Source organism: Lissotriton vulgaris, chromosome 5 (assembly GCF_964263255.1).
Source record: "Lissotriton vulgaris chromosome 5, aLisVul1.2, whole genome shotgun sequence".
In the NCBI taxonomy this organism is placed as follows: domain Eukaryota; kingdom Metazoa; phylum Chordata; class Amphibia; order Caudata; family Salamandridae; genus Lissotriton; species Lissotriton vulgaris.
Window position 1 is genome coordinate 1,680,194,215 of NC_141693.1, and position 24,865 is coordinate 1,680,219,079.

The 24,865-nt window shown below is 48.0% G+C and overlaps 1 protein-coding gene across 2 annotated transcripts in view; it reads right to left on the reverse strand.

The window, feature by feature from the left end:
- Window positions 1-24,865, reverse strand: part of KCNH6 (potassium voltage-gated channel subfamily H member 6) — a 997,202-nt gene that overhangs the window by 298,702 nt on the left and 673,635 nt on the right. For both annotated transcript variants that reach the window (XM_086923820.1, XM_086923821.1), the window contains exon 3: window positions 22,972-23,130. In XM_086923820.1, coding sequence (XP_086779946.1) covers window positions 22,972-23,130 — 159 coding nt within the window. The remainder of the gene's footprint in view (window positions 1-22,971; window positions 23,131-24,865) is intronic.

Genomic DNA, 24,865 nt, shown 5'->3' on the forward strand with positions numbered 1-24,865 from the left:
AGTCCAGCAGTGCTGATGCTTCTGTGCGCTGAAGCACGGAGCATTACGTTTCTTCCTCCTCATCTCTTTGCAGAGCCTTTTGTGAAGTTGTGCCTTCACTTCTGTAAATGAGGAGACAACACTGTAGGTCGCGTGAAATCTATTTATTTAAATTTATCACCATCGCAAGAAGAGCGCCGAGCGTCTTACTGTATTCCGCGCTCCGGTCGCTCACACATGGGCATATCGCGTCTCGCGCATGTGCACTTCCTTTTGCTCTCACGTCCTTGCCTGTCGTGTCATACGCAACCGCAAAGACTAGAGCGCAACACTACATATTCCCCTTTTTATACATATACAAAAGAAGGCTTGAGTCCACAGGTTTAATATCCCCCCAGTTCAAAGTCTCTGAAATGAGCAGGCCTGATCACCGCTCTCCTAGCACGTGTACGTCTTACCGGTGTGGAAGCTTCTCGCGTACTATCTTCTGCAGGGCTCACCATTCTGTCCCTCTGCTGACTCAGTTCATTTTTCTTGGGTGTCATGCCCTTCTCGGCCTGCGCTTCCTCCACACCCGGCACTTCCAGATCTTCTCCTTCTACGTGTGATTCTCCTTCCACTTGGCTTCCGCCTCTTCCACTCATTCGTTCTTCGCTGCCTCTCGGTCCTTGATCTTGTCGGTCTTTCTCTTCCTCCACGGGCCATTGTAGGATCTTGTTAATTTTAACCAGGCGGTCTTTGGACCACACATTACCGTCACTGAGTAACGCAGCTCTATCATATACTTCTTCCACTTGCATGAGCGGGCTGTACTTGCTTTCTCCTTTCCTTCTCAGCATTGCCATCTTGGCTCTCACCCATTCCCCTCTTTCAAGGGCTGCTTCCTTCACGTTTCTCCTCTTGTTATAGTGTTCTGTGTATACTCTCTGGGCCTTCTCAAGGTTATGCTGGACAATTGCAGGTGACCATTTGCTGGTGATGGTCTTTTCCCTCTTGACCACGTTGTCCTTAGTAAATGGGTTCCTGCCTCTTAAAATCTGGAATGGGCTTTACCCAGTAGAGGTAGGGGTAATCCTGTAAGCCCATATCATACTCTGGACTTCCTTCTCCCAGTCCTTGCCCTTCATGATGGCAGCTTGTATGGACCCCATGAGGACCCGATTGAATCTTTCACCTGTCCGTTGCTCGATGGGTGGTACACTGAGGTGTGTTTGGTTTTGATTCCATTCCTCTCTGTATACTTGCTCCACTTCTCGGATGTAAATTGCGGTCCATAGTCACTCAGGATTGTTCTCGGGATCCCTTCACTCAGAAACACTGAGGTGAGAAACTGTATGACTGTGTCAGAGTCCATTTCTTCCTGCACATGGACTTCCGGCCATTTAGAGTATATATCCACCAAAACACACAAGTACTTTGGCGTCCCTTGGTTTTCCAATACCGGTCCCAGAATATCAACTGATACGTCCTTCCAGGGGTTGCGAGGCTGCTCGAATCTTCCCAACGCTGGCCTTAGCGGTTTCAATATCCACTCCTTGGCACTGGTCACAGTCTCTCACGTGCCTTTCCACTTGACTGTCCAGTCCCGGCCACCAGTACATTTGCTTCACCCGCAATTTGGTTTTCACAATGCCGAGGTGTCCTTCATGTAGCTGGCTCAGCAGGAGCGGGATCAATCTCGTGGGGGGCACCACTTTGTCACCTCGATACAAAAAGATTCCGGAGTCGCTCATCGATAGTTCCTCCCACACTTCATAAAATTTCCTGAGCACCTCCTTCAACCTTCTCGGGCCAACATCTGATTAGGCATTCTTTGACTTTTTTTATGTCCTCGTCCTCCTCATACGCCTGTGCCCATTCTTGCTTGCTGATCACTCTTTCTGAGTCCTCCATTATTGCTACCATCTCTTCATTCTACAACGATGGAGTGGGCGCTTCTTCCATGGCTGAGGCTCGACTGAGGTAGTCAGCCACTTTGTTGCGCGTCCCCGGTATGTATTCTACATTGTACATGCACTCCAACAGCTTCAGCGTCATCTTGGCTATGCGTGGGGTGGCGGTCGCATGCCCACTCGAGGTGAGTACCTTGACCAGCGGTTTCTGGTCTGTCTGTAGATGAAATCTCGTACCCCACAGGAACTGTATGAACTTCCCTATGGCCCATACCACCACCAGCATTTCCTTCTCAATCACACTAAACTTTTGTTCTGTGGGATATAACACTCTGGATGCGAAGCTGAGAGTCTCCATGGTCCCATCTTCCCTTTCTTGCACGAGGACTGCTCCCAGCCTCTTCTCGCTCGCATCCGTGGTCAGTATGGTCCGTCCCTGAGGATCATGTCCATGCAACGGCACCGCTTGGCTTATGTCTCTCTTCAACTCTTCGAATACTCTTTGCGCTTCTTCATCCCAATGGAATGTTATCTTGTCCCTTATGAGATGTCTCAATTGATGTGTTTTTGTGACAAAGTGCTGAACAAACTTGCTATAATATTCGGCCATCCACAGGAAGGATCTCACCTCCTCTTTGCTGACGGGAGCTTTGGCATCACAGATGGCCTTCACGTTCTCTCTCTTAGGGGTGATCCCTTGTCCTCCTATCTCATGTCCGAGGAAGGTGACGGATGACATGCCCAGCCGACATTTATCCCATTCAGCAGTCAGGCCCTTATCTTGTAGCACACTCAGTACTTTGTTCAGTTTCCTGTTGAGGTCCTCTCGGTCTATCCCCATCACTAAGATGTCGTCTTGAAAATATTGGATGCCTTCCACATCCTTGAACAGGCGGTGCATTAGCTTTTGAAACACCGCTGCGATGCCAGCCCAAAAGGCATTCTGCGGAACTGATAGCATCCGAAGGGTGTTATAAAGGACGTACATTTCCGGCTTGATGGGTGCAGGTCTATCTGATGATAGGCGGACGCAAGGTCAATGGTGGAGAACCACTTTACTCCCCTCGTTCTGGCTAGCATTTCTTCTATTCGGGGCAACAGGAATTTCTCCACTATCAGGCTCTTGTTAAGCTCTCGAAGGTCGACACACAGACGCACCTTGCCGTTGGGTTTTCTTGCCACAACTAAGGACGCCAGCCACTCCGAGCTGTCTATGGGTTCAATTATTCCTTGCTCTTCCAATCTGTGTAATTCCTGCTGCCCGGCGTCCTTCACCTCTATGGGTATATTCCGGACCTTGTGGGACACGGGATGGGAGTTTTCTTTGAGTAAGATTTTGTGCGTGAATTTCTCCAGTTTGCCAACCTTTCCACCGAACACTTTCGGGAAGCCTTTTTTTACTTTCTCCGGGTCTGGCCAGCACACTCGCAGCACACAAGCAGCACTTGCACGTCACCTCCCGGGTCCAGTTTTATCCCTAGGTCTCCTTGGTCCATCCACCCCAACACCGAGGGGCCTTTCTCTGCCATGTACAGTTTGCGCTCTGCTGTTCTTCCCCTGAATTCAAACTTCAGGGTCCTGTATCCTACCATGGGGATCGGATTGCTCATGTATGAAACATGCCGTATGTCAGGTGGTTCCAATTTGGGTCCTAGGCTGGGCTGGAACTCCTCTTCCCACACTGATCTTTGAACTATGGTGTACGGGGATCTTGAGTCTATCGCAATCCTGATCTTCACTCCCCCTATCAGCATGTCAGCTCGTGGTTTACTAGAGCGCTTATTGTTTTATCCCAACACTTGTTCTTCGATGCACAACAAGAGGTCCTCTTCATCCAGTTCCTCTTCTTCTCCTCCTGGTTGGTCTTGTGCTATGTACTTCACTAATGACCTTTTCCCTTTCCTGCGACATACTTTCTCGTAGTGTCCTATTAGGCCACAGAACATGCATTTCACCCGGAATGCCAGGCAGCGTTTGTCTTGAGCCGCGTGGGTTGCACTTCCGCACCTGTAGCACGTGGTTTTGCTATCACGGACTGTTTCCCCGCTTGTCCTGGCTTTCCTACCTATCTGTTGGTTCCTTTATTGTCTCCAGGTGTTGTTCTATGTCTTCCTGAGTGCTCTGCATCATCCACCCTGTTCACCATGGCTCTCTGGGTGTTCTCCCTTTTCGCTGCGTCGGCACATCGTTTCAACAGCTCCGCCTTCTTTACCATTGCTATAACTTCTTTCAGCATCGCTTCTCCATGTGCCCACAGCTTATCCTGTACTGTCTTGTTGGTGGTGTGCATAAAGATTTGGTCCTTTATGAAGCCGTCTTGAAGTGCCCCGTACTTGCATGTAATGGCCAATCTTCTCAATGCTGCAACGTAGTCGTCTATGAATTCTCCCGCTTCTTGCTTCCTCTGCTGGAAGTTGAAACAATCAATGGAGACACATACCGCTGGACGGTAGTGATTGTCCAGATCCTCTAAGGCGTGCTTGAAAACTTCGTCGTCCGCCGCCGGTCTGGTCATGGGCACTAGATTTGTGAACACTCTTATCCCCTCCGGGCCTAGGTTATGTAAGAGTATCCTTCTCCTCCTCGCGCTGGGAAAGGCTTCCCCCGCTTCATCCTCCAAGGCTTCGAGATAATTTTTGAAGTATTCCCTCCAGTCTTTCCACTTCATCTGGGGTTCGACTGGCTTGGGTAGGAACGGAATCGGCGCGGTGAGCGATGATGCTTGGGCGCTCATTCTGGCCTGTTCTTCCGGTTCCCCTCCTTTGCTTCTGGGACTGCCTGGCGCGCTTGTGTTCCCGCCTTGTGCCGTGTTGGGTCGAGGTTCTCTTTCTCCCCCTTCTCTGCAGTCTCCCCGTTCCGCCAGGGCCTCTGCGGGGGTAGTGACACCCTCCTACCGTGCTCCTCCTCTTTGGTCGCCTCTGTTTCTGGCTATGGTGCACGTGGTGGGAGCTTCCCGCTTCTTGCGCCTCTGCCACGCTCCTCTTGCGATCTCACTGCCACCGTACTTCTGCTCCCCCTTCCAGCTAACTTGTGCAGTGCGGCGTTCCTAGGTTCCTGCTGCTCCTCAGTGTATTTAGTTCTCACTCTTTTTTTTTTTTCTTTGTGGGGAATCCCATTCCTCGTCGCCACTGTGAAGTTGTGCCTTCACTTCTGTAAATGAGGAGACAACACTGTAGGTCGCGTGAAATCTATTTATTTAAATTTATCACCATCGCAAGAAGAGTGCCGAGCGTCTTACTGTATTCCGCGCTCCGGTCACTCATACATGCGCATATCGCGTCTCGAGCAAGCGCACTTCCTTTTGCTCTCACCTCCTTGCGTGTCGCGTCATACGCAACCGCAAGGACTAGAGTGCAACACTACACCTTTCTTTCCTGCTAGCACCTTTCATGTGTGAGTGCACCTCCAATACTCCTTCTCAGTAGTCAGGCTGTTCCCTCTCTCTAGCCAGGGACAAGGCCATTTTCTTCCTGGCAAGCTGCAGAGCTTCAGGTTCCTGAACAGGTGAAGGTATTTGGCAGTCTGCGATCCCAACCTTGAAGCGCAGAGGAGCTTCTCCTTCTCCACTGCTGTGGGACTCCTGGATCTCGGTGTAGAGAAATCTTGGTACACTGGCTGGTGATTTTCTTTCCCATGCGTTTGCTAAATTTCCAGACCGAATTTTTTGTATTCCACAGGTACAGCAATGGGGCTGATTTTGGGCACTACTTGTCTTTTGCTTGCTCCTTTCAGACTGGCCCAGCCGTAGTCTGTATATAGCAGGAAGGTGGGTGGGATTCTCCTGTCAAGTGAGACACAAAAGAAGGACACAAAGGAGGTTGAGGATTCCTCACTTAACTACCCATAATCACTGGGGTTGGCATTACTAGGAAACAAAGCATCAGAAAAGGAAAGGGTCTTTCCATACATTTGAAAGGGAACCTTGCTCTCCAGACTTCCACACCCAAAGATTCTGGCACATTTCAAAGGCAAGTCACGCTTTATGGCCGAGAGTGTCCTGCAATCTACAACTGCTGTTCGGCAGACTCCCAATTTCCATATTTTGCACCACTTGCAGCCAGATTCGATACCAGCATGTCAACAGTAAACCACACACACACACACACACACACACACACACACACACACACACACACACATACACACACACACACACACACACTGCACACTCTTCCTGCTACATGAACTTGTCAGACCCCGTTTTAGGAGGCTACGGGGCAAGCAGGCGCCAGTGGGCCACAACTGTGTAGGTTGACTCCTTTTATCACTGTTGACCCACGTGCTTCGTTACTATGGTTCAGCAAACTGGGCCAAGTACAACTTGTTTCACACTTGATTCTCAGTGGTAGCAATGCACGCAGTCACAGGCTTCTCTGTAAGGTTAGTGTGGTGGTTTGCACAGGACCAAGAATCAATACCATCCCCCAACAGTGCAATAAGATCAGGGACCAGCCCAGTGCCTTTCTTTGTAGAAAAGAGAAGTACTTAATTACACAGAAAACATAGAATTTCACTACTCAGTCAATAATGCAAGCAAACCCGGTTCAAGGATGTGAGTCTGTGTGGTCTAGGGGTCTCTTCCTTCTAGGAATCCACCTACCTCTAGTGACCCCCCCTCTTTCACTGTGTTCCCTCTTCCAGATTCAGAGTTTCAGGTAGGTCTGTGAGTTTAGCTCATTCTCCCCTGCCCCTAGCTTGTATGAGCACTAAGTGTCTCGAGCTAAGGTCAGTTCAGACTCTCATCAATTTCCCAGCAGCAGCACTGGGCCATGTTCAGCCCTCTCATGGCCACCTGATCCCATCAACAGAAGGACGCCTCTGGGCAGAATGTGGCAGTCTTCTCAGGCACTGCGTTGCAGCTGGCTGTGCAGCGCATTGCTTGATGAGCCCAGTGCTTAATTAGTAAATTAATAAGTGCTGGGGCACTTGTCAGGAAGCCACTGCATCTTGCACCACCCATTGTCCCTGCCAGCACTGCCAATGTCAGTACCAACACAATACTAATCATTATGTGAAAAATGAATACAATCTTGGTGAACATTATCTGCGCCATCTTGCCCCTTTTCGAGCCCATTCGTGCGCGTAAGCGGCAGCCATTTTGAGCATCATGGTCTCCCTGCCCCTCGCTAATAGCCAGCGCGTCTCTCTCTCTCTTAACCTCGCAAGCATTCCCCCGCACGCTGACAACCCCCGCTCTCTCATGCCTTGGGTCATAAACCCCTCTTCAGCGCAGCTTCACCACTGAGTCCCATCCTGTTCCCAGCGCGACACCTCCCCTCATTCCTTTCATGGCCTCAAACCCTTTTGATGCAAACCCCTTTTTCCTGCGTCCCCGTTTGTCTTCCCTGTTCCCAGGCCGCCACCTGGCTCTGAGGATACTGTTTATTACCCCGTACAGTAGGAAGCTTCCCCTCCCCATCAAAAGACCCCCGAACCGATCAAAGCCCCCACCCCATGAGATCCGATCAAACCCATGCATTCCGTGAATCGGCGGAATGCCCTGCTGTGCAACGACCATCACCTGTTGTGACCAGGGTGGGGAATCCAACTGTAAATGTATGTGGGAACGGGTCTGAAGGGGGGATTCCGAGGATGTTCTTTCATGTGCTAAAGTATTGCGAGAATGTGTTATGTGCAATAAAGGTTGTAAACCCTAGTATAAGAGGCCAGGCCTCAGAGATGTGGCTAGAGCACCTCGTGACGATACTTGCTGTCTGAATTGATGTGTTCTCCTCCGGAGAGAATAAATTCCTCGTTTCCCGCCTTCCAGTCTCCAGCGCCTGCTTCTTCATTGATTAATATTGGTGGGTCATAGAGGCGATACCGCCGGGCAACATAAAAGGGTTTTTGGTTACCGGTTGTCTTTGGAACCCCTTTTTAACAATTGGCGTCCCAAACGTGGGGCCCATCAGCGACTCGTGGATCCAGTGGGAGAGGTCCTGACGACAGAGTGAACGACTGCAACGATCGGAAGGTACCCTGTCCGATAGACCCTCGTCTGACAGCCGATCATCCGAACTTCACTGGTTCCGAACAGACCTCTCTCGAGTGATCTGCGGTCCTGACTGGGAACCATCAGGAGTGCCACGAGAAGTACGAAGAGAAGAGGACGATCGGGCGCTGGATTCGGAAGACGAGAAACTGTCCATGCGGTCCGGGTAAGGTCGTGTAAACACGACGAATTGCGAAAGTGATAGATAATTGAAAGAAATTGATAATTGTTGTGAAAATACTAGTATTACTCTTTGTTAATTTATTGGAGATTCACTGTCTACAAACGGAGAAACAACAGGCTCTCCCTTTATAAACAGCGAAGGATAGGTACGCACCCGTCGGACCTATTTTTCTCCCCCACTGAACAATTGTCCCTTCGCCCCATTGATTAACTGTTATAGATTGTTTTCTGGAGATTCTCTGTCTGAAAACAGGGAAGATTAGGTCCCCTCTTTACAGATAGTGAAAGGGTAGGTGACGCGAACCTTTGCGAGCCTACTTATTCTCCCCATTGACCATATTGATTTTTTATTTTTGACCTAACGTTGATTGATTGCTCAGAATTGGTTCATGAGGTATTCACTACGTGCAAACAACGTAGAATAGAAATATTCTGTCTAGTCTTTGCGCGCAGTGATAAGATAGGTAGTGCTGACTATTATCCCATTGTGATCCGTCATGCCTGTCTTCTCCCCACTGGTTAGTAGCCTGTTTAACCCGGACCGCTTATTAGAGATGAACCATCCGGCTCCGCTGGAAGGCACCCCTAATAAGGACATGTTCATGAAGCATGGATTAATTGCTATAGTCTATAGTGAGCTGTGGCATAAATATACGAAAAGGGATCGAGAAAGACAGTGGCCACTGAAAGGATCCTTCGATCTTGACAAAATAGAAACAGTAGAAATAGCCCTTTGTAGGAATGAAACAACACCTGTTATGCTCGATAGTCTCGGTATGTGGCGCAAAGAAGCCACGCAACGAAGGGAAGGCGACGAATTCAGAAAAGGTGAGGGGACACGACGGATAACCCTCCAAACGTCTAGTAGGCAAAGGGAAGGGCCAGCGATGGCACTGCCCCGAGGAGTAGACATGAAAAGCGAACGGTGTAAAGGGATGTGCCGACAAGCCTACCCCGGAACACAACGACCCGAAGGTAATCCCCCGACATTACGCACAGGACGGACAGATTTAAAACAAAACCAATGTGCTTTCTGTAAATGTCTTGGACACTGGAAAGCCCAATGCCCGACTCTGCAAAGCATAGGTAAGAATGGAGGGTTGACCGAAAGGACGGACCGACAGAAAGGAAAAAGAAGCGAGATAAAAACCAATCAGACTAGTGCAGGCAGAACAGACAGGACCACCCCGTTTGATTATGCTCGGTGGCACAGATTTCGTCAGGCCAATTTTAACGACACGTTAGAGTTCTGGGACTGATTGCTCTCTGTTGCTCCCCCACTCTGAAAACAAACACAACTGCAGGTCAGTGTAAACAACCCCCCGTTAGAGAAAAGACTCAAGAAAGGCGTCTATTATATAACCTAAGATTTAATTACGGAAAAACACACAACCAACAGTAAATAGAATAACTAGTAGTACTCTCTAAAAAGCAAACTTGACTAATAGGAAAAATACAAAACGTGTTATGCTCACTCCGGAAGTCCTCCAATGTAACAGTTCGATGGTCCCGCCCATCCGGAACACCTAGCACGTGTGGGGCGGGGCCTGCCAGCAACCATGGGCCAAAAAGAGATCGCCGGCGAGAAGGTTCCGGAGACTCCACAAAGCAGCCAATGAAATGGTCTTCCCATACTGCCCTTCCAGGGATGGCGTCCCCCGGGCCGCAGGTAGGGAGGGGGCGGCTGCAAATGACCCCCCCCCCCTCGTATCTCCTGGTCCGACCATCACGAATTCCTCCATCGAACGGATGCAGGGTGGGCAGGGAGGAAGAGGCGACGCGGACGAGCCTCTTCCACCTCCACAGGTAGGAGGCTTCCCTGCCCTGGCCCGACGCCGATGTCCTCCAGCCGGGCGACGGCCATATACCTACGCTGCACAGGAAATATAATGTCCGGTTGGTGTATTTCCGCAACACAGGACATACAATGCCCGACTGGTATATTTTCTCAGCACAGGACATACAAGACCCGGCTGGTATACTTGCGTAGTACAGGACATACAATGTCCGACGGGCATATTTACGGAGCACCGGATGTACAGTGGTCCCCCAAGAGTCGGAATCAGGGGTGTAGGGTGGTCATCATGTGCGCCCCTGATTCCAAGAGACGGCGTAGGATGCACCGGGAGAGGAAGACGGCACGGTGAGCCTCCCTCACCTCCCCAGATGAAGGCTCCACTGCTGCACCCTGGCGCCCCGAACCAAAATGTCCTGCTCCAGCAGCATGATGCTCTGTCCTCCGCCATCACAAGAAGTTCCTTCCACTCCTGATGGATACGGCAAAGGTGGCTGCCACAAGGATCTCAAAATGGCGTCTGGGCCCTCGAAAAGGCGGGTCTAGGCCACTGGAATAACTTTTGTCCAAAGTTGCAACTCGGGCACTTGCCCACCTGGGCGCAAGCCCCCACCATCGACAAACATCCCCTCGACTTTGAAGATTCTACCAAAGTCCCAAGGGCCCTCGACCCCTTCAGGCTCCCGGTGAGGAACAGTTGCATTGATCTCAAATGAAATAACCACGGCACAGCAACAAGATGGCGGTGCTCTCGTGTCTGCATCAGCTTCCGTCTGAACCACCCAGGAACATTATGGGCTAACGAACTCGAGCAAGTTCCGGCTGAACATCAACATGACCCGGTAAGAGAGACTTTACCCCCTCCCTCTCTTGATTGACAGTCCACACCACCAGCCCCTCTGTTAGCACAGCTTTCTTTTGAACTGCCGAAAGGGACTCTGGTCCAACCGCCAATTGTCGGGGATATTTTGCCCCTGATGCTACTGCCGGACTAAACCGGCCTCGCCCAAAATGGCGCTGGTATCAATGGAAACTAACGAATGCCTCGTGGTGTTCCTTAGCTAATGAAACTTGATGTACTAAGACAAGTATATATATACGAACCATTGCACCCTCGATGTTAAAGGGAGGAGGGTTCACTTGGCGAACATTTAAGAAGGATTCCGTAAAATGTTGATCTCAATGAACAATCTATTTTTGATATTTGTTGTAACTGATACATAACGTCGCTTATGATGCATACCCACGGTATATACCTAGGAAATGTGATTTCGATGAGCTCGACTGTGTTTCCATTTATGAACTGAAATGCCCCTGATTCCTTCATCACGCAACGAAATGTTTTTGGTTACTTGCAAATAATTAATTAGACCTTTTTACATGTTCTTGTGCTACAACATAACCCCTACTGTATGTGCTTCCATCGACGACATATCGGGCCAAAATATGAATTGCGCTCTCACATTCCACGTACTGAATAATTCTGCAAATAAAGGTTTTAACAACTATGAATAAGCATCGCATACTTTTGTAAATGTGGGTATCGATGGGAGGGTTTTTCTGTGCGCAACCGTTCTGCTCCTCTTTTTTAAGGTTATCTGAAGAAATGGTTGTTCGGCCCTGGATTAATGATCGAATCAAAGGTATGATACGTTGCCTCCAAAATATGCGACTAAGCCCAGGAACTAACGTATGAAGAAGGACCTCGACTTCTGAGAATGGGTAAAGTAAAGCAGGGTGATTGATAAATTGTTATAAAGATATGGTGATCGAAGGTACTAAGGTACAGGGTTGAACGACGAACTGATATGCTTTAGAACATCACAGCTTTGGGAATGATTTAGGGATCCCGAAGGCCGGATACATCTACAAACCCGGGTACCTCACGCTAGGCACCTCTGATTCCTTTTTAAACGTTTCACTACACACGATCCTTAATGCCTTCCTCGAACCTCCCCATGAACAACCTATCACATTACCTGCCCCCATGACTTTAGGAAACCAGAACCCTAAGGGATTATATCCCGAAGAGATGAATACGAGTATGTGGTAAGTAAAGGACTTTCGTACCCATACATTTGATGTGTTCGAATGTTGTGCCCCTACCTTCCCTTCTCCCTCCTTTTTCCCTCTGCAGGTTACGTTAGAATCCCGACTAGAGTATCCTAAGGGATCTGGAACCACGTCACGCCCGATGCATGAAGACGGACTAGCGCTGCAAAATGGCGCAATGAGGACGCTCTCACGGCCTTTTTTTACCTGATCTAATACTCTTCTGTCCCGAAACTGCATGCCTTCTACCTCCTAACACAGACCCGAAACGCCTAAACGTCGGGTGACGCACTGAATAGCCCAAACAATACACGGTCATTCTCTATGTCCCATGTGTACTGTTTTGCCTATTGTCTCTCTCTCTCTCTCTCTCTCTATCTCTTACTCTATCTCTCTCTCTGTCTCTGTCTGTCTCTCACTCACTCTTCCACCCCTCCACGCTTTCCCTTTTCCTAGCAACTGGCACCTAATTGGCGAACCTGGTGCACCTCCTGATTGGCCCCAAATACCGCAAGTATTTGCACAAATTTGTCCTAAATAAAATTGTATCGGTACCACGTTACTACCTCTCCTTTTCTACTAAAATATGGATGAAATTTAAATTGGCCAATAGAAAAGGGACAGGTAAGACGACAAAGGTTCCCTAAATTTGGCCCACTCTCAGGGACCTATTTGTCAGTGGTTTCTATGATAAAATGTGTCTGTGGCAATGCGACCATCCCCATTGCAAATTGTCTCCGTACCCCAAGCCGTAAGAAATGATCGAGAACACCCCCATCTACACAAAATGTCCCCAGTTTCGATATCAGCCACCTTGAACGAGAACTTGAAAAACGCCCCCTGCTCTAATTCACTGTGTCCCTAATTGTTTTCCATAAGATCCCTCCTTCCCCGAGAATAAGTTTAATAATTGTTTCAAACCACCCCTCCCGAGTTTTTGTAGTGACCAGGTTGCGAGGATTTATATAGAAAATTAGAAGGATGTGTGCAAAGTTGAAAATTAGATGGAAAATCGAAAGAACTTGTTGCAGTAAGCCTGGTTGATGATAAAATGTTTTTATGTAATGCAGATTTGTTTAGCCTATGTTCACCTCTCAGAAGGGTGCCTATCAGACTATGGTGACTAGCACGTTACACTTTTTCGTAAAATACAAAGCTCTGAAGACCAGCCTAGCCTTGCAAGACTCGTACTAGGGAAATAGGTCTCTACCAGAAGAACTGACATCAACTATAATAGACTTATGCAATGAATGAGTACCAGACCTCGTACCTATTACAAATGAACGTAATAACCATCAAAGCGCCAAAGAATTAGCCACAAAAGGAAGTTGTAAGGAATCCAGCAAACCCATCATCAATTGCTTATACGCTAGCCGCAAGAATCTCCAATGTAGCGAGTGCTTACCCCAGTTGCTTGGTGTTGGGAGAGAAATAGACTTATGTAATTGCCTTCTTCTGCAATATCTCTAAAACTGTCTTTTCAAAAATCATTTAAGGGTATCACTGTCGGAGGAGAAAGAGACCGGATGTGGGAGCACGCGGCCTGACTGCGGATTGTGGAACATCAGCGACGGAGGCCGAGGCGAGACCACAGCAGTAAGGAGACGCCGGACGGGGCAGTGTTAAAGGAAAGGGCCGACCCAAAAGCCCCTGCTATATGATCAACGTGTGCCAAAAGCCCCCGCTCTCTGAACATGGTTACGGACTCGCCTGTCGAAAACTCTCCGCCTCCCCCTGATCTGTTCCCGACTTGGCCTTGCTCCATCCCCTCCTCCTCCGACCTACCATAAGGACTGTTCACACCCGCACCTTTCCATCCGAACTCCCAAGTTCCTTCAAATCCTACTGAGTTACCCAGAGAAGAGTACTCCCTGCGTCAGAAGGGAGGGAGCTCCGATTAAGTAGACCACGAACTATGTTAAACCCCAGAACGGTGACCTAGAACTCCACCAAGGGTCGCCCCCGAAGAAAAGATAAACAAAGTCTGTGGATCTGCCCGCTACCAAACACCCTGAAGATGATGGAAGCAACAGGAAATGCCCACCACAGAGACTCAAGAAACAAACAGATCTCACAATTCTGGAACTATCGCGTTTTTATCTTGCAAATCAATGCTCTGCGTTACAAAAGAAAGTGCACCTGTTCCAAAACCGTAAAACATTGCTCCTATGAGGTTTGTCGAAACAAAACAAAATGTACCCCTGCCCGCAGACCTCCGACGACTCAATCCACATGAACATTTCTGTTGATAGGTAATCCAGGTGCTTAACAGTGCCAACAGAAGACGACAAAGACACCGAGAACTCTGATTTCTATTTTTTCTATATCTCATTTCTCTCCCGACCACCATTGGACTAACTATGCTCCCGCCGAATACAAAAAGGACTTACTTATATGATAACTTATCAGCTCCTGTTTTTAAATGACTATAAGTGCCTATGATCTGTACCCTACGCCCTCGCTACGTAATTCTAGTCTGATATTGCATTACGATGATTTTTCCTGCAACCAACTTAACAATGAACCCGCTTACTAAATGATGAAATTTTTCAATGTGATGTTTATAAAATAATGTATATGCACAGTTCCTTTGCCTAAATCCCCTCTCCCTTACTTGTGATTGCTGCATATAGGTGTAGATAGGAAATAGGCCGGCAAGATGTCTTGGAAATGTTAAAGGGAGGACTGTGAAAAATGAATACAATCTTGGTGAACATTATCTGCGCCATCTTGCCCCTTTTCGAGCCCATTCGTGCGCGTAAGCGGCAGCCATTTTGAGCATCATGGTCTCCCTGCCCCTCGCTAATAGCCAGCGCGTCTCTCTCTCTCTTAACCTCGCAAGCATTTCCCCGCACGCTGACAACCCCCGCTCTCTCATGCCTTGGGTCATAAACCCCTCTTCAGCGCAGCTTCACCACTGAGTCCCATCCTGTTCCCAGCGCGACACCTCCCCTCATTCCTTTCATGGCCTCAAACCCTTTTGATGCAAACCCCTTTTTCCTGCGTCCCCGTTTGTCTTCCCTGTTCCCAGGCCGCCACCTGGCTCTGAGGATACTGTTTATTACCCCGTACAGTAGGAAGCTTCCCCTCCCCATCAAAAGACCCCCGAACCGATCAAAGCCCCCACCCCATGAGATCCGATCAAACCCATGCATTCCGTGAATCGGCGGAATGCCCTGCTGTGCAACGACCATCACCTGTTGTGACCAGGGTGGGGAATCCAACTGTAAATGTATGTGGGAACGGGTCTGAAGGGGGGATTCCGAGGATGTTCTTTCATGTGCTAAAGTATTGCGAGAATGTGTTATGTGCAATAAAGGTTGTAAACCCTAGTATAAGAGGCCAGGCCTCAGAGATGTGGCTAGAGCACCTCGTGACGATACTTGCTGTCTGAATTGATGTGTTCTCCTCCGGAGAGAATAAATTCCTCGTTTCCCGCCTTCCAGTCTCCAGCGCCTGCTTCTTCATTGATTAATATTGGTGGGTCATAGAGGCGATACCGCCGGGCAACATAAAAGGGTTTTTGGTTACCGGTTGTCTTTGGAACCCCTTTTTAACAATTACGCCTTACTATTGTGACAATTCAGACTATTTCAGGACCCCAAAACTATAAGAATGGGTTGGTGACAGCCAATAGTCATTTTTAATGTATATTGAATTAATAAACAACTGTTGTTGTGCTCATCTTTAAATTACACAGACAGAGCCACCACGTGGCAGACTTTTACAAACACAGTGTTGACAATTGAGTGCCGGTGCTGAGCACCGGAAACCACCTGCTCACATTAAGCCCTGGATAAGTCACAATAGGAGTGGAGGCCTCTGTTGGGGGACCTCCTCTGGGTGGCATATTGCAGATCACTGCTCACTCTGGAGGGTACTTGACTCACAGTGTGGCTTACTCCTATAATCTAGTGAGTACTTGGCTCATCTTTTTGAAAGCGATGCCCATATGCCCACAGGTGTCGATTCTTCAGTGAGGCAGACGACAGGTGTTACCTTTGACACATGTTGCCTTGAGGCAACAACATTGAATATTCACAAGGCGCCCCCAGGGCAGCTCTTGGGTCCCTTAATCTTCCAACTGGCTATGACCAAAACAACACACTTGCCAGTGTAGCGGTCACACAGTCCACTTAGGAGACCTCCAACAAACGCTTATCCTGGCTTCAGTCGAGCCTACCACTCGGGTACAGTCTTCCAGGTGCCTGGCGGCTACAACAGGGGTAAATGACAAATCAATCAATCAATCAAGAGTATTTGTAAAGGGCGCTACTCACCCGCTAGGGTCTCAAGGCGCTGGGGGTGGCGGGGGGGGCTGCTACTGCTCGAAAAACCAGGTCTTGAGTTGCCTCCTAAAGGAGAGATGGTCCTGGGTGAGTCGTAGGTGGGTGGGGAGGGTGTTCCAGGTCTTGGCCGCCAGGTAGGTGAAGGATCTTCCTCCGGTGGTGGTTCTGCGGATCCGTGGGATGGTTGCGAGGGCGAGGTTGGCGGAGTGGAGCTGGCGGGTTGGCATGTAGTACTTGAGGCGGTTGTTGAGGTATTCGGGGCCCAAGTCGTGGAGAGCCTTGTGTGCATGGTTGAGAAGTCTGAACGGGATCCTTTTGCTGACGGGGAGCCAGTGCAGGTCCCTCAGGTCGGCGGAGATGTGGCTGTGTCGGGGGATACCCAAGACGAGTCGTGCTGAGGTGTTCTGGATACGCTGGAGTCTTTTCTGTAGTTTGGCGGTGGTCCCAGTGTAGAGGGCGTTCCCGTAGTCCAGACGGCTGGGGACGAGGGCCTGGGTGACCGTTTTCCTGGTTCCAGTGGGGATCCAGTGGAAGATCTTACGGAGCATGCGGAGAGTGTTGAAGCAGGAGGAGGTAACATCGTTAACTTGCTTGGCCATCGTGAGGGAGGAGTCAAGGATGAAGCCCAGGTTGCGTGCGTGGTCCGTGGGCTTGGGTGGGGAGCCCAGAGCAGGGGGCCACCAGGAGTCGTCCCTGGCGGAGATGGATGGGCCAAGGATGAGGACTTCCGTCTTGTCTGAGTTCAGTTTCGGGCGGCTGAGCTTCATCCAGTCTGCAATGTCTTTCATTCCGTCCTGGAGGCTGGCTCTGGCGGAGGTGGGGTCGTTGGTGAGGGAGAGGATCAGTTGGGTATCGTCGGCGTAGGAGATGATGTTGAGGTTGTGCTTGCGTGCGATGGCTGCGAGGGGGCTCATGTAGACGTTGAAGAGGGTGGGGCTGAGCGAGGAGCCTTGAGGTACGCCGCAGAGGATCTTGGTGGCTTCTGTGAGGAAGGGCGGGAGATGGACTCTTTGGGTTCTGTCGGAGAGGAAGGAGGTGATCCATTCCAGGGCCTTTCCTTGGATCCCCGTGTGGCGGAGGCGGGTTGTCAGGGTGCGGTGGCAGACCGTGTCGAACGCAGCCAAAAGGTCGAGCAGGATGAGGGCGGCGGTTTCTCCGCTGTCCAGCAGGGTCTGGATGTCGTCGGTGGCCACGATGAGGGCAGTCTCGGTGCTGTGGTTCGCTCAGAATCCGGACTGCGATGGGTCGAGGGAGCCGTTGGTCTCCAGGAAGGCTGTCTGCTGTTTGTTGAAGGTTTTCTCGATGACTTTTGCAGGGAAGGGGAGGAGCCAGATGGGGCGGAAGTTCTTGAGGTCTGAGGGGTCTGCGGTGGGTTTCTTCAGGAGGGCGCTGATCTCTGCGTGCTTCCAGCTCTCCGGGGAAGGTGGCGGATATGAAGGAGTTGTTGATGATGTCCCGAAATATGGGTGCGATGATGGAGTCGGCTTTGTTGAAGATGTGGTATGGGCAGGGATCGGCTGGGGAGCCCGAGTGGATGGTGTTCATCGTGTGGGTGGTATCCTCCGTGCTGACCTGAGTCCAGGCGCACATGGTGGTGGTGGGGGGTGTAGGTTCGGTGGTGGGGTACGTGTTCTGAGCGCCAAAGCTGTTGTGTATGTCGACGATCTTACGGTGAAAAAAGGTGGCCAGAGAGTTGCAGAGGTCTTGAGAAGGCGTGATGTCGTTGTTGCTGGCGTTGGGGTTGGAGAGCTCTTTCACGACGCTGAAGAGTTCCTTGCTGTTGTGGGTGTTGTTATCCAGTCGTTCTCTGAAGGATGACCTTTTGGTGGTGCGGATCAGCTGGTGTGCACTGCACCACCCCACCGTACCTCAAGTCCTTCTGATCACTTGCTTAGTGAGTCTCTGGTGGACAGACCCTAAGCCAGGATCAATCACAGCAATCCCTTCCATGAGCATCTCCTCCTGCAGGTTTGGCACTTCCTTCCATCACTCACAGGCAGGCTATCTTGGCACCCAGGAGAGTCCAGAAATTCCTCCTTCAGATCAGACTCGGCTCTCCGAGTAGTTGGCTGTCAGTGTGACACCAACCCTTAGCTCTGTAGCAGTCCCTCTCCAGAGTACCCCCTCCTTGGTAGAAGAGAAGACAACAAAGAACATTATTGTATCTTTAGCTCCTATCTTTATACCAGTCTTGTAGCCTGAGGACTGTATTCTGGGTCTGCTTAGGGCCAGTTCCCTTTCATGTGTCCTGATCAGGCCAACTTCAAGGCCTGACCTCTGTCTCCAAGGATGCTTTGTCCAGGAGGAGAGTCGTAAGTTGGCGGGTCTACCCAGAAGTACAAAGATGTGAGAACAGGCTGCACCAAGCTAATAATGACCCCTTCTCACAGATTCTTGTGTTTAAGGAAGAGAGACAAGAACCTGGGACCCTTTAAAAGACCCCTTTCTCTAACAACAGATACTGAAAACCTCTCCATGCACTCTCTGCCATCTACCTAATGGCAGCTGCAGTCAGAGTCATTTACAGCCCAATGTACAAGGAAGGGCCCTGTGTCCTCTTTCCTCACCATAAAGTCTGGCGTCCCCATCCCATCTAGGCAATTCCAGCAATACACATATGAGGTTTGGAGAAAGCACCATATCCTCCATCTTTCACTATGGTCCAGGATGTGGGCTGTACCACTGACCCCTACCACCCTTACAGAGACTGTTTTCAGGGGGGTAGGGGTCTATTCTGCATGTTTGGAATATTCTCAATTGAGTTGGCATTAATGTTTTACCGACTAGTTTTTCTTGCATCAGTTTGTAATACTTATGAAAGCCATTCCCCATGCACGGCACACTATTGGTTATAACCCGACTCGTGGTAGCTTGTTCTTGACCCGCCGCCTTCAGTGACAGGTTCATGTCCCAAGGAATTTAGGAAGGAACTCAAGTCATACTTGGAAATAGTAGACGGAATAGGTTGGTAAATCAATATATATATTTTTTACAAGTGGTGGCCGGTATGGTATGGTGGTGGCAGGGTGGGGCGCAGGGGGTGAGTGGAGGGGTGGGAGGTATGAAAAAATTCACTTACTTGATTGCCGCGTCTCTCCCTTGTCATTTCTCTGCTCCTCAACCAGGAAGCACCCAGGCTCCCCTAAGCCAATAACAATGCTTTTCCCCAAACGTTGCAATGCACAACATCACAACGTTGCAATGCAGCGTTGTGATTGGTCTGAGCGCCGTGGTTCGGTGCTCAGACAAGGGATGGGAGCCTGGCCATGTTCTCCACCCTGGCTGTAATGCAGCCTGTGTGGAGAATATTTAAAGTGCACCAAGACAGCCGGCCAAACCATCATGCGCACTTTAGAGTGCAGCAACCACTCCTCCTCCTGGACTTCACTGGAGCCAAGCCCCGCCCTAACCTGGTGATACTAAAAATAAAATGATAATAACGTATGTTATTATCATCTTATTTGTTCTTATTCACTGCTCTGCGAGCAGTGGGGCAAAGTTCCTCCGCCTTAGCGGAGGTGCCCGCACTGATTTTTACCCTGTGTATGTTTGCAGGGCCACAAAACGCTTGATGATGAAGGAGGAGGGATATTGAATGTTTATGAAAAGGCACCGTTACATTTTGAGCATTATTTCTTGTTAAAGGAAAATCAACAGGAATTGAAAACATAGGTGAGTACTCAGCCACTTTCTGACTAATAGCAGCCTTCGGCGAGGCTCTCAAAAGTGGTTCACTGGGGGATTAATTGAGAAAGTGCTCAGTTCTGGTAGAGCCCCCTCATTGAAAGGGCCCTCAAGAGGTACAAAAGGACATAAACAGGCTTCCGAAAGCTCATTCTGCACAGAAATGGCTCTGTGCAATTCTCCTTACAAAGTCACCCAAACACTGTCAGCCACATCAGAAATACATTCTTTCTCTCACATCTGACAGACACATTCCCCAATCAAGTAACCCCATAAAGCTCACCCAGCAGCACCCAGGTATATCAGGGTGGGCGGTGTAAATGTCTATCTTTCTCTGTCCATCACCACCAGCAAAAACCATGCAGAGATAGACGAAAATATATATAATGACCCCCCACGCCCTGGGAGAGAATTTCCAGGGTGTGGGGGTCATTCGTTTTTTGTTTTTCTGAAACAAGCTTCCACTTTAGGAGTTTGTTTCTCTAAAAAAAAAAATCATTGAAAACGTTTAGAGATGGCGGTTCCTTTCAATGTACAGAGGTGACGGCTGGGCCAGGTCGACAGTAGTCCATCAGGGTGGCAGAGATAATGCTCTCTGCCACCATAATGGACTGTACTCCAGACATCAGGGCCTAAATTGCATCGAGACGATAGTCCATCAAGGGGAAGAGGCAATGTTCTCTGCCATCATGTAACGTTTTAGCCAAAGCACAAGGGAAGGTGTTATAAATGTAGTGAATAAAGCCTTTTTTGATCAACTCAAGATTAGCCAGATTTTTACTTTTGGGATTTTTTTTCTTCCACCAATTGGATTCCAAAATTATGTAGATAACAAACTTATAAAGAGTGAAGATGCATTTTTTCATTAATATTATTCATGCAAATATGATTATTGGTGGCAATGTCAATATCTCAGAGTTTTCTAAAAGCTAAAAACCATAAAACCGTATCCTGAAATTTAGGATACCCATCACAGATCTTCATTTTGGATCCTGAACTCACTGGATCATTTAAGACAAATGCAATGGATCATTGAAAAAAATGGTGTATAGTTATTTTATATATAATATGACAAACTGAAAGCAAGAGAAAGAAAGGAAAACAAAGGAGAAAAAAAGTACAATGGAGTAGGAGAGATAGATAAAACATTAACAGAACAACAGTGCTATCAAAGAGAAAAGAGAAACAACAATCATGACTTAAACCACCTCTCCTTTACAATGGTCAAGATAACATGCTTACGTTCTGGTTTTCTTTATTTTTCTCAAAAATGAATTGCAGTTTTTCTTCTAATTATATCACAATAAATAATAATGCATATAGGGAGATCAAATGAAGGTTTCTAAATTTGATCTTAAACACTCTGATCATTCCAATTCCATTTCTCTCAAACATAGGAGGCTTTGCAGCACCCTGTTTTGCTGTTAAAACATTGTGCTTCTTTGATTGGCTCATGCTCCAGGGTAGAGCAAATATCCCTCCCTCGCTGCCTCATCAGTCACGCTGCAGAGATATCAAGAGGAGAACCACAGAGAGTAACATTCTGAATGAAAGATGTCATCATTGGGGTGTCCTATATGTCTCCGCCAGTCAGCATGACGCGAAAGTCCTGTATTTTGGGTGTAATATCTCTGATGCAGAATGTCGTATCCATGTTTAGTATCGTAGGGCCATGGAAGCCCTCCTCAGCATGTATGTACCTCTTCGTACCACTGTGTTTGCTGTATAAGGACAATACCGCAAGTGAAGGAGAGCAGCGCCATAGAAGCTGAACACCACAAACCGCCTACCAGAGATCAATACTGCCTAAACAAACTTCAGCGGATCCAGAACTGCGCTGCACGCACCCTTCTTGGAATTCTCTGCAGAAACCCCTTAGGGCCTGGTCTGAAAATTCTGCACTGGCTCCCTGTTAGGGAGAGGATTAAATTCAAGGCCATGTGCATCACCCACCAAGCCTTCTGGAAATTTGGGCCGGCGATCAATTACTCCTTGATCACCCCCTACCATCCCAAAAAAGAACTCCCTTCATTGAAAGCCTTCCTAACTGTTGTCCCACAGATACGAAGAGCCAGATCAGGAGGCCGCTGCTTTTCCTATAAGGCATCCAAGTTATGGAACTCTCTCCCCCTCCATCTAAGGTCCAACCCTAACCTACTTACCTTTTGCAAACAACTGAAAACCTTCCTTTTTAACGAAAAAATCTCTAAATAACTCACCCCACCAGCAATCCACCCCAGCAGAAGTTTCCTTTACTTACCAGCGCCTAGACGCCTCAGGGCAGCTGTTTGCGCTATATAAAACTCCTTTCAATTCAATTCAATTCAATTCATGTTGTCCTATGCGAGGCATGGGTAGTTCATCTAGTCTTAGTTAATTCAGATGACCAGTACTAGAATGCAAAGAAAATAGACTGAGGGCCTCATTTATGAAAAGTGAAGCATTGCTACGTGAAAACAGCGATGCGCCCCTTTTCATTGTCCCCTCCTTGCAACATGCTGGATGCGTCATATTTACAGTATGACGCATCATGGTGCAAGGAGTTACAGATACGTCAGTATTTCTGACGTATCTGTAGGCGCAAAAATGACGCATTGCTGGAGTGTGTCACAAAAGTGAGTAACTCCAGCAATGGGTAATTTTCATATGGGCATGTCCCATTTCAAATGTTCCTGCGTTAGTCTTACCCCTGCTGTGAGGCATGCGTACATTTCACTGCGTCACTTCTATGAGGCTAACCTGAGTCAGAACGCCCACCCTGCATACATTATACCTGGAACAGGTATAATGTGGCGCAGAGGTTTACAAAGTGACGCATCTACCTAGATGCATCACTTTGTAAATATGACACTACATGGTGCATTGTTTACGCTGCTGATGAGTCACAAAAAGTGACGCACAGGCAGCACAAAAGTGATGTAAGGGCTCATAAATAAGCCCCAGAAAGGGAGTCCCTCAAACTTGAAATGAGCTGGCTTGAGGTCTCTGGGTTACTGCCTTCAAGTGACCCCGAGTTCCTGAAGACTGTCATGCAGGGGAGCAGCAGTTCTTCGCCGCGTGTCAGTACTGAGGTGCTCATGTCTTAGATCCTGGACCTATGCTCACCTGAGTTGAAAGCCGCCCTTGTCAACCTCTGATGAAGAGTCCTGTTGGCCTTCCTCGCGAGGAGCAGGGCCAGGTCTTCGAAGTTCAGGATGAACATGATCACGTCCCCTTCCTCGTTTTTCACCGGAACAACATCAATCAGGCACCGCAGGCAGGATCCTAAGAGGAAAGAAGAACAGAGAAAATCATGCATAACTCAGTGCACTCAAGGTTGTCTGGTTGTGCTCTTGGCCAGTGCATCTGAAAGGCTGGTATGGCTAGTGAAGAGTCAGTCACAGGGTGTGCCGGGACTGTTGTTGACTTTGCACCAACACTACTGTGATTTCTGAGATACTAAGGTAACTAAAAGATTATGGGTGGAAATGCTTGAACCAACACCTCACATTTGTTGGGAAGTCTTCTGGGTTGGATTACATTCCATTTATTTTTAGATAGCCTCCGTAAATACAGAACTGAACAAAACATGTCCCTGACCATGCTGCAAAACAGATCCCTGGACTGCTAGGCCATGTCCCCTCTGCATGAGAACACAACTAACCCTAAACACAGTTTGACCTTTTAATCATCCAAGGTGAGGAGCAGTTAAAGTCCCTAAGCAAAGGGTGCCTGGATCTACATATGAGCACAGCCCTCTCAACAGGAAACTCACTGAGGCAATCAGAATATGACGTAGATATGCCTGAGCGAACAGTTGTAACTATTGCAAATTATTCTAGGTAGCATTCCATTCCATTGCTTTTGCAGAAGACACTTAACTGTTGGGAAACCCGTAGAGTAGTCAGTACATATTTGTCACCTATTCTCTCTTCTGTTTCTCAGAACTAGTCATTGTGTGTTTTAGTATCAAGTTTCTTTGATTGGTAAGCAGTGCCAGAAACACTAGGACGTAGGATCTGATTTCTGTAAGGCTGTGGAATATAAGGATAAATTCACATCATTTATTCATCCAAGAATGCGTCCAAGAATGCATACTACTGGAATTGTTTTTCATTTGATTTTCAACCATTACATTGTTTAAGGTATTTTTATGATACCTTTTTTTTTTACAATACAAATACCCCAACCGCAATAAATCTTTAAAAGTCAATATATAGAAAATTTCCAGGTGATCAAATAAAAGAGGAAACAAGAGTAAAAAAGAAAGCCATACGTTATATATGACGCATTCCAATATTAGGCACTACATTGTGCTTGGAAGCTGAACTTATCCAATCAAAATATCAACGTGTAGAAGTAACAAGCAAGTTTTACCCATCCACGGTTAGAAAACCCCCACAAGAGCACAGGATTATACCCAATTAAGAAAGGATGCTGGTATGACAAACATGAGAAAAACCTAAAATAGATTGTGTTAAATTAACATTTTAATATAACATTCCTTCATCTTTATATGGAGAGTCCACCCAACTATATAACAGTACAAAAATTACTGCAGTGATGCTGGAACAATTTTCAGTGATGCCATGAATGTTACGTTACTGGAGACATAGGGATTGTGAAAAATCCAAGCGACATGCAAAGAATAAGGGTAACAAATGAATCATGCCTATTAAGCTGGAAAGTTGTGTGGCCAGTGGTGCATTTTGGAGCACACTGTTGCCAATGAACCACTAACACATGGTGCGATAGCACACTGTAATTTACAGACAGCACATTCACATTTTCCATTGAAATGGCAACTAAATTTGCACAGACGAGCAGCTTTAGTGACAACACTACATAGAACACACATGCTAGATAACGTGTGGAGTGTCAGCGAATATTTATCATTTGCACATCACCAAGTAAAGTGTCTTGATTTGTTTTGATCATATTAACACTTTTATTTCCAGTACATTCCAGAATTATAAAAAAAACAGTGTTCATTTGTGATTTCCTAACTGCTAATAAAGTT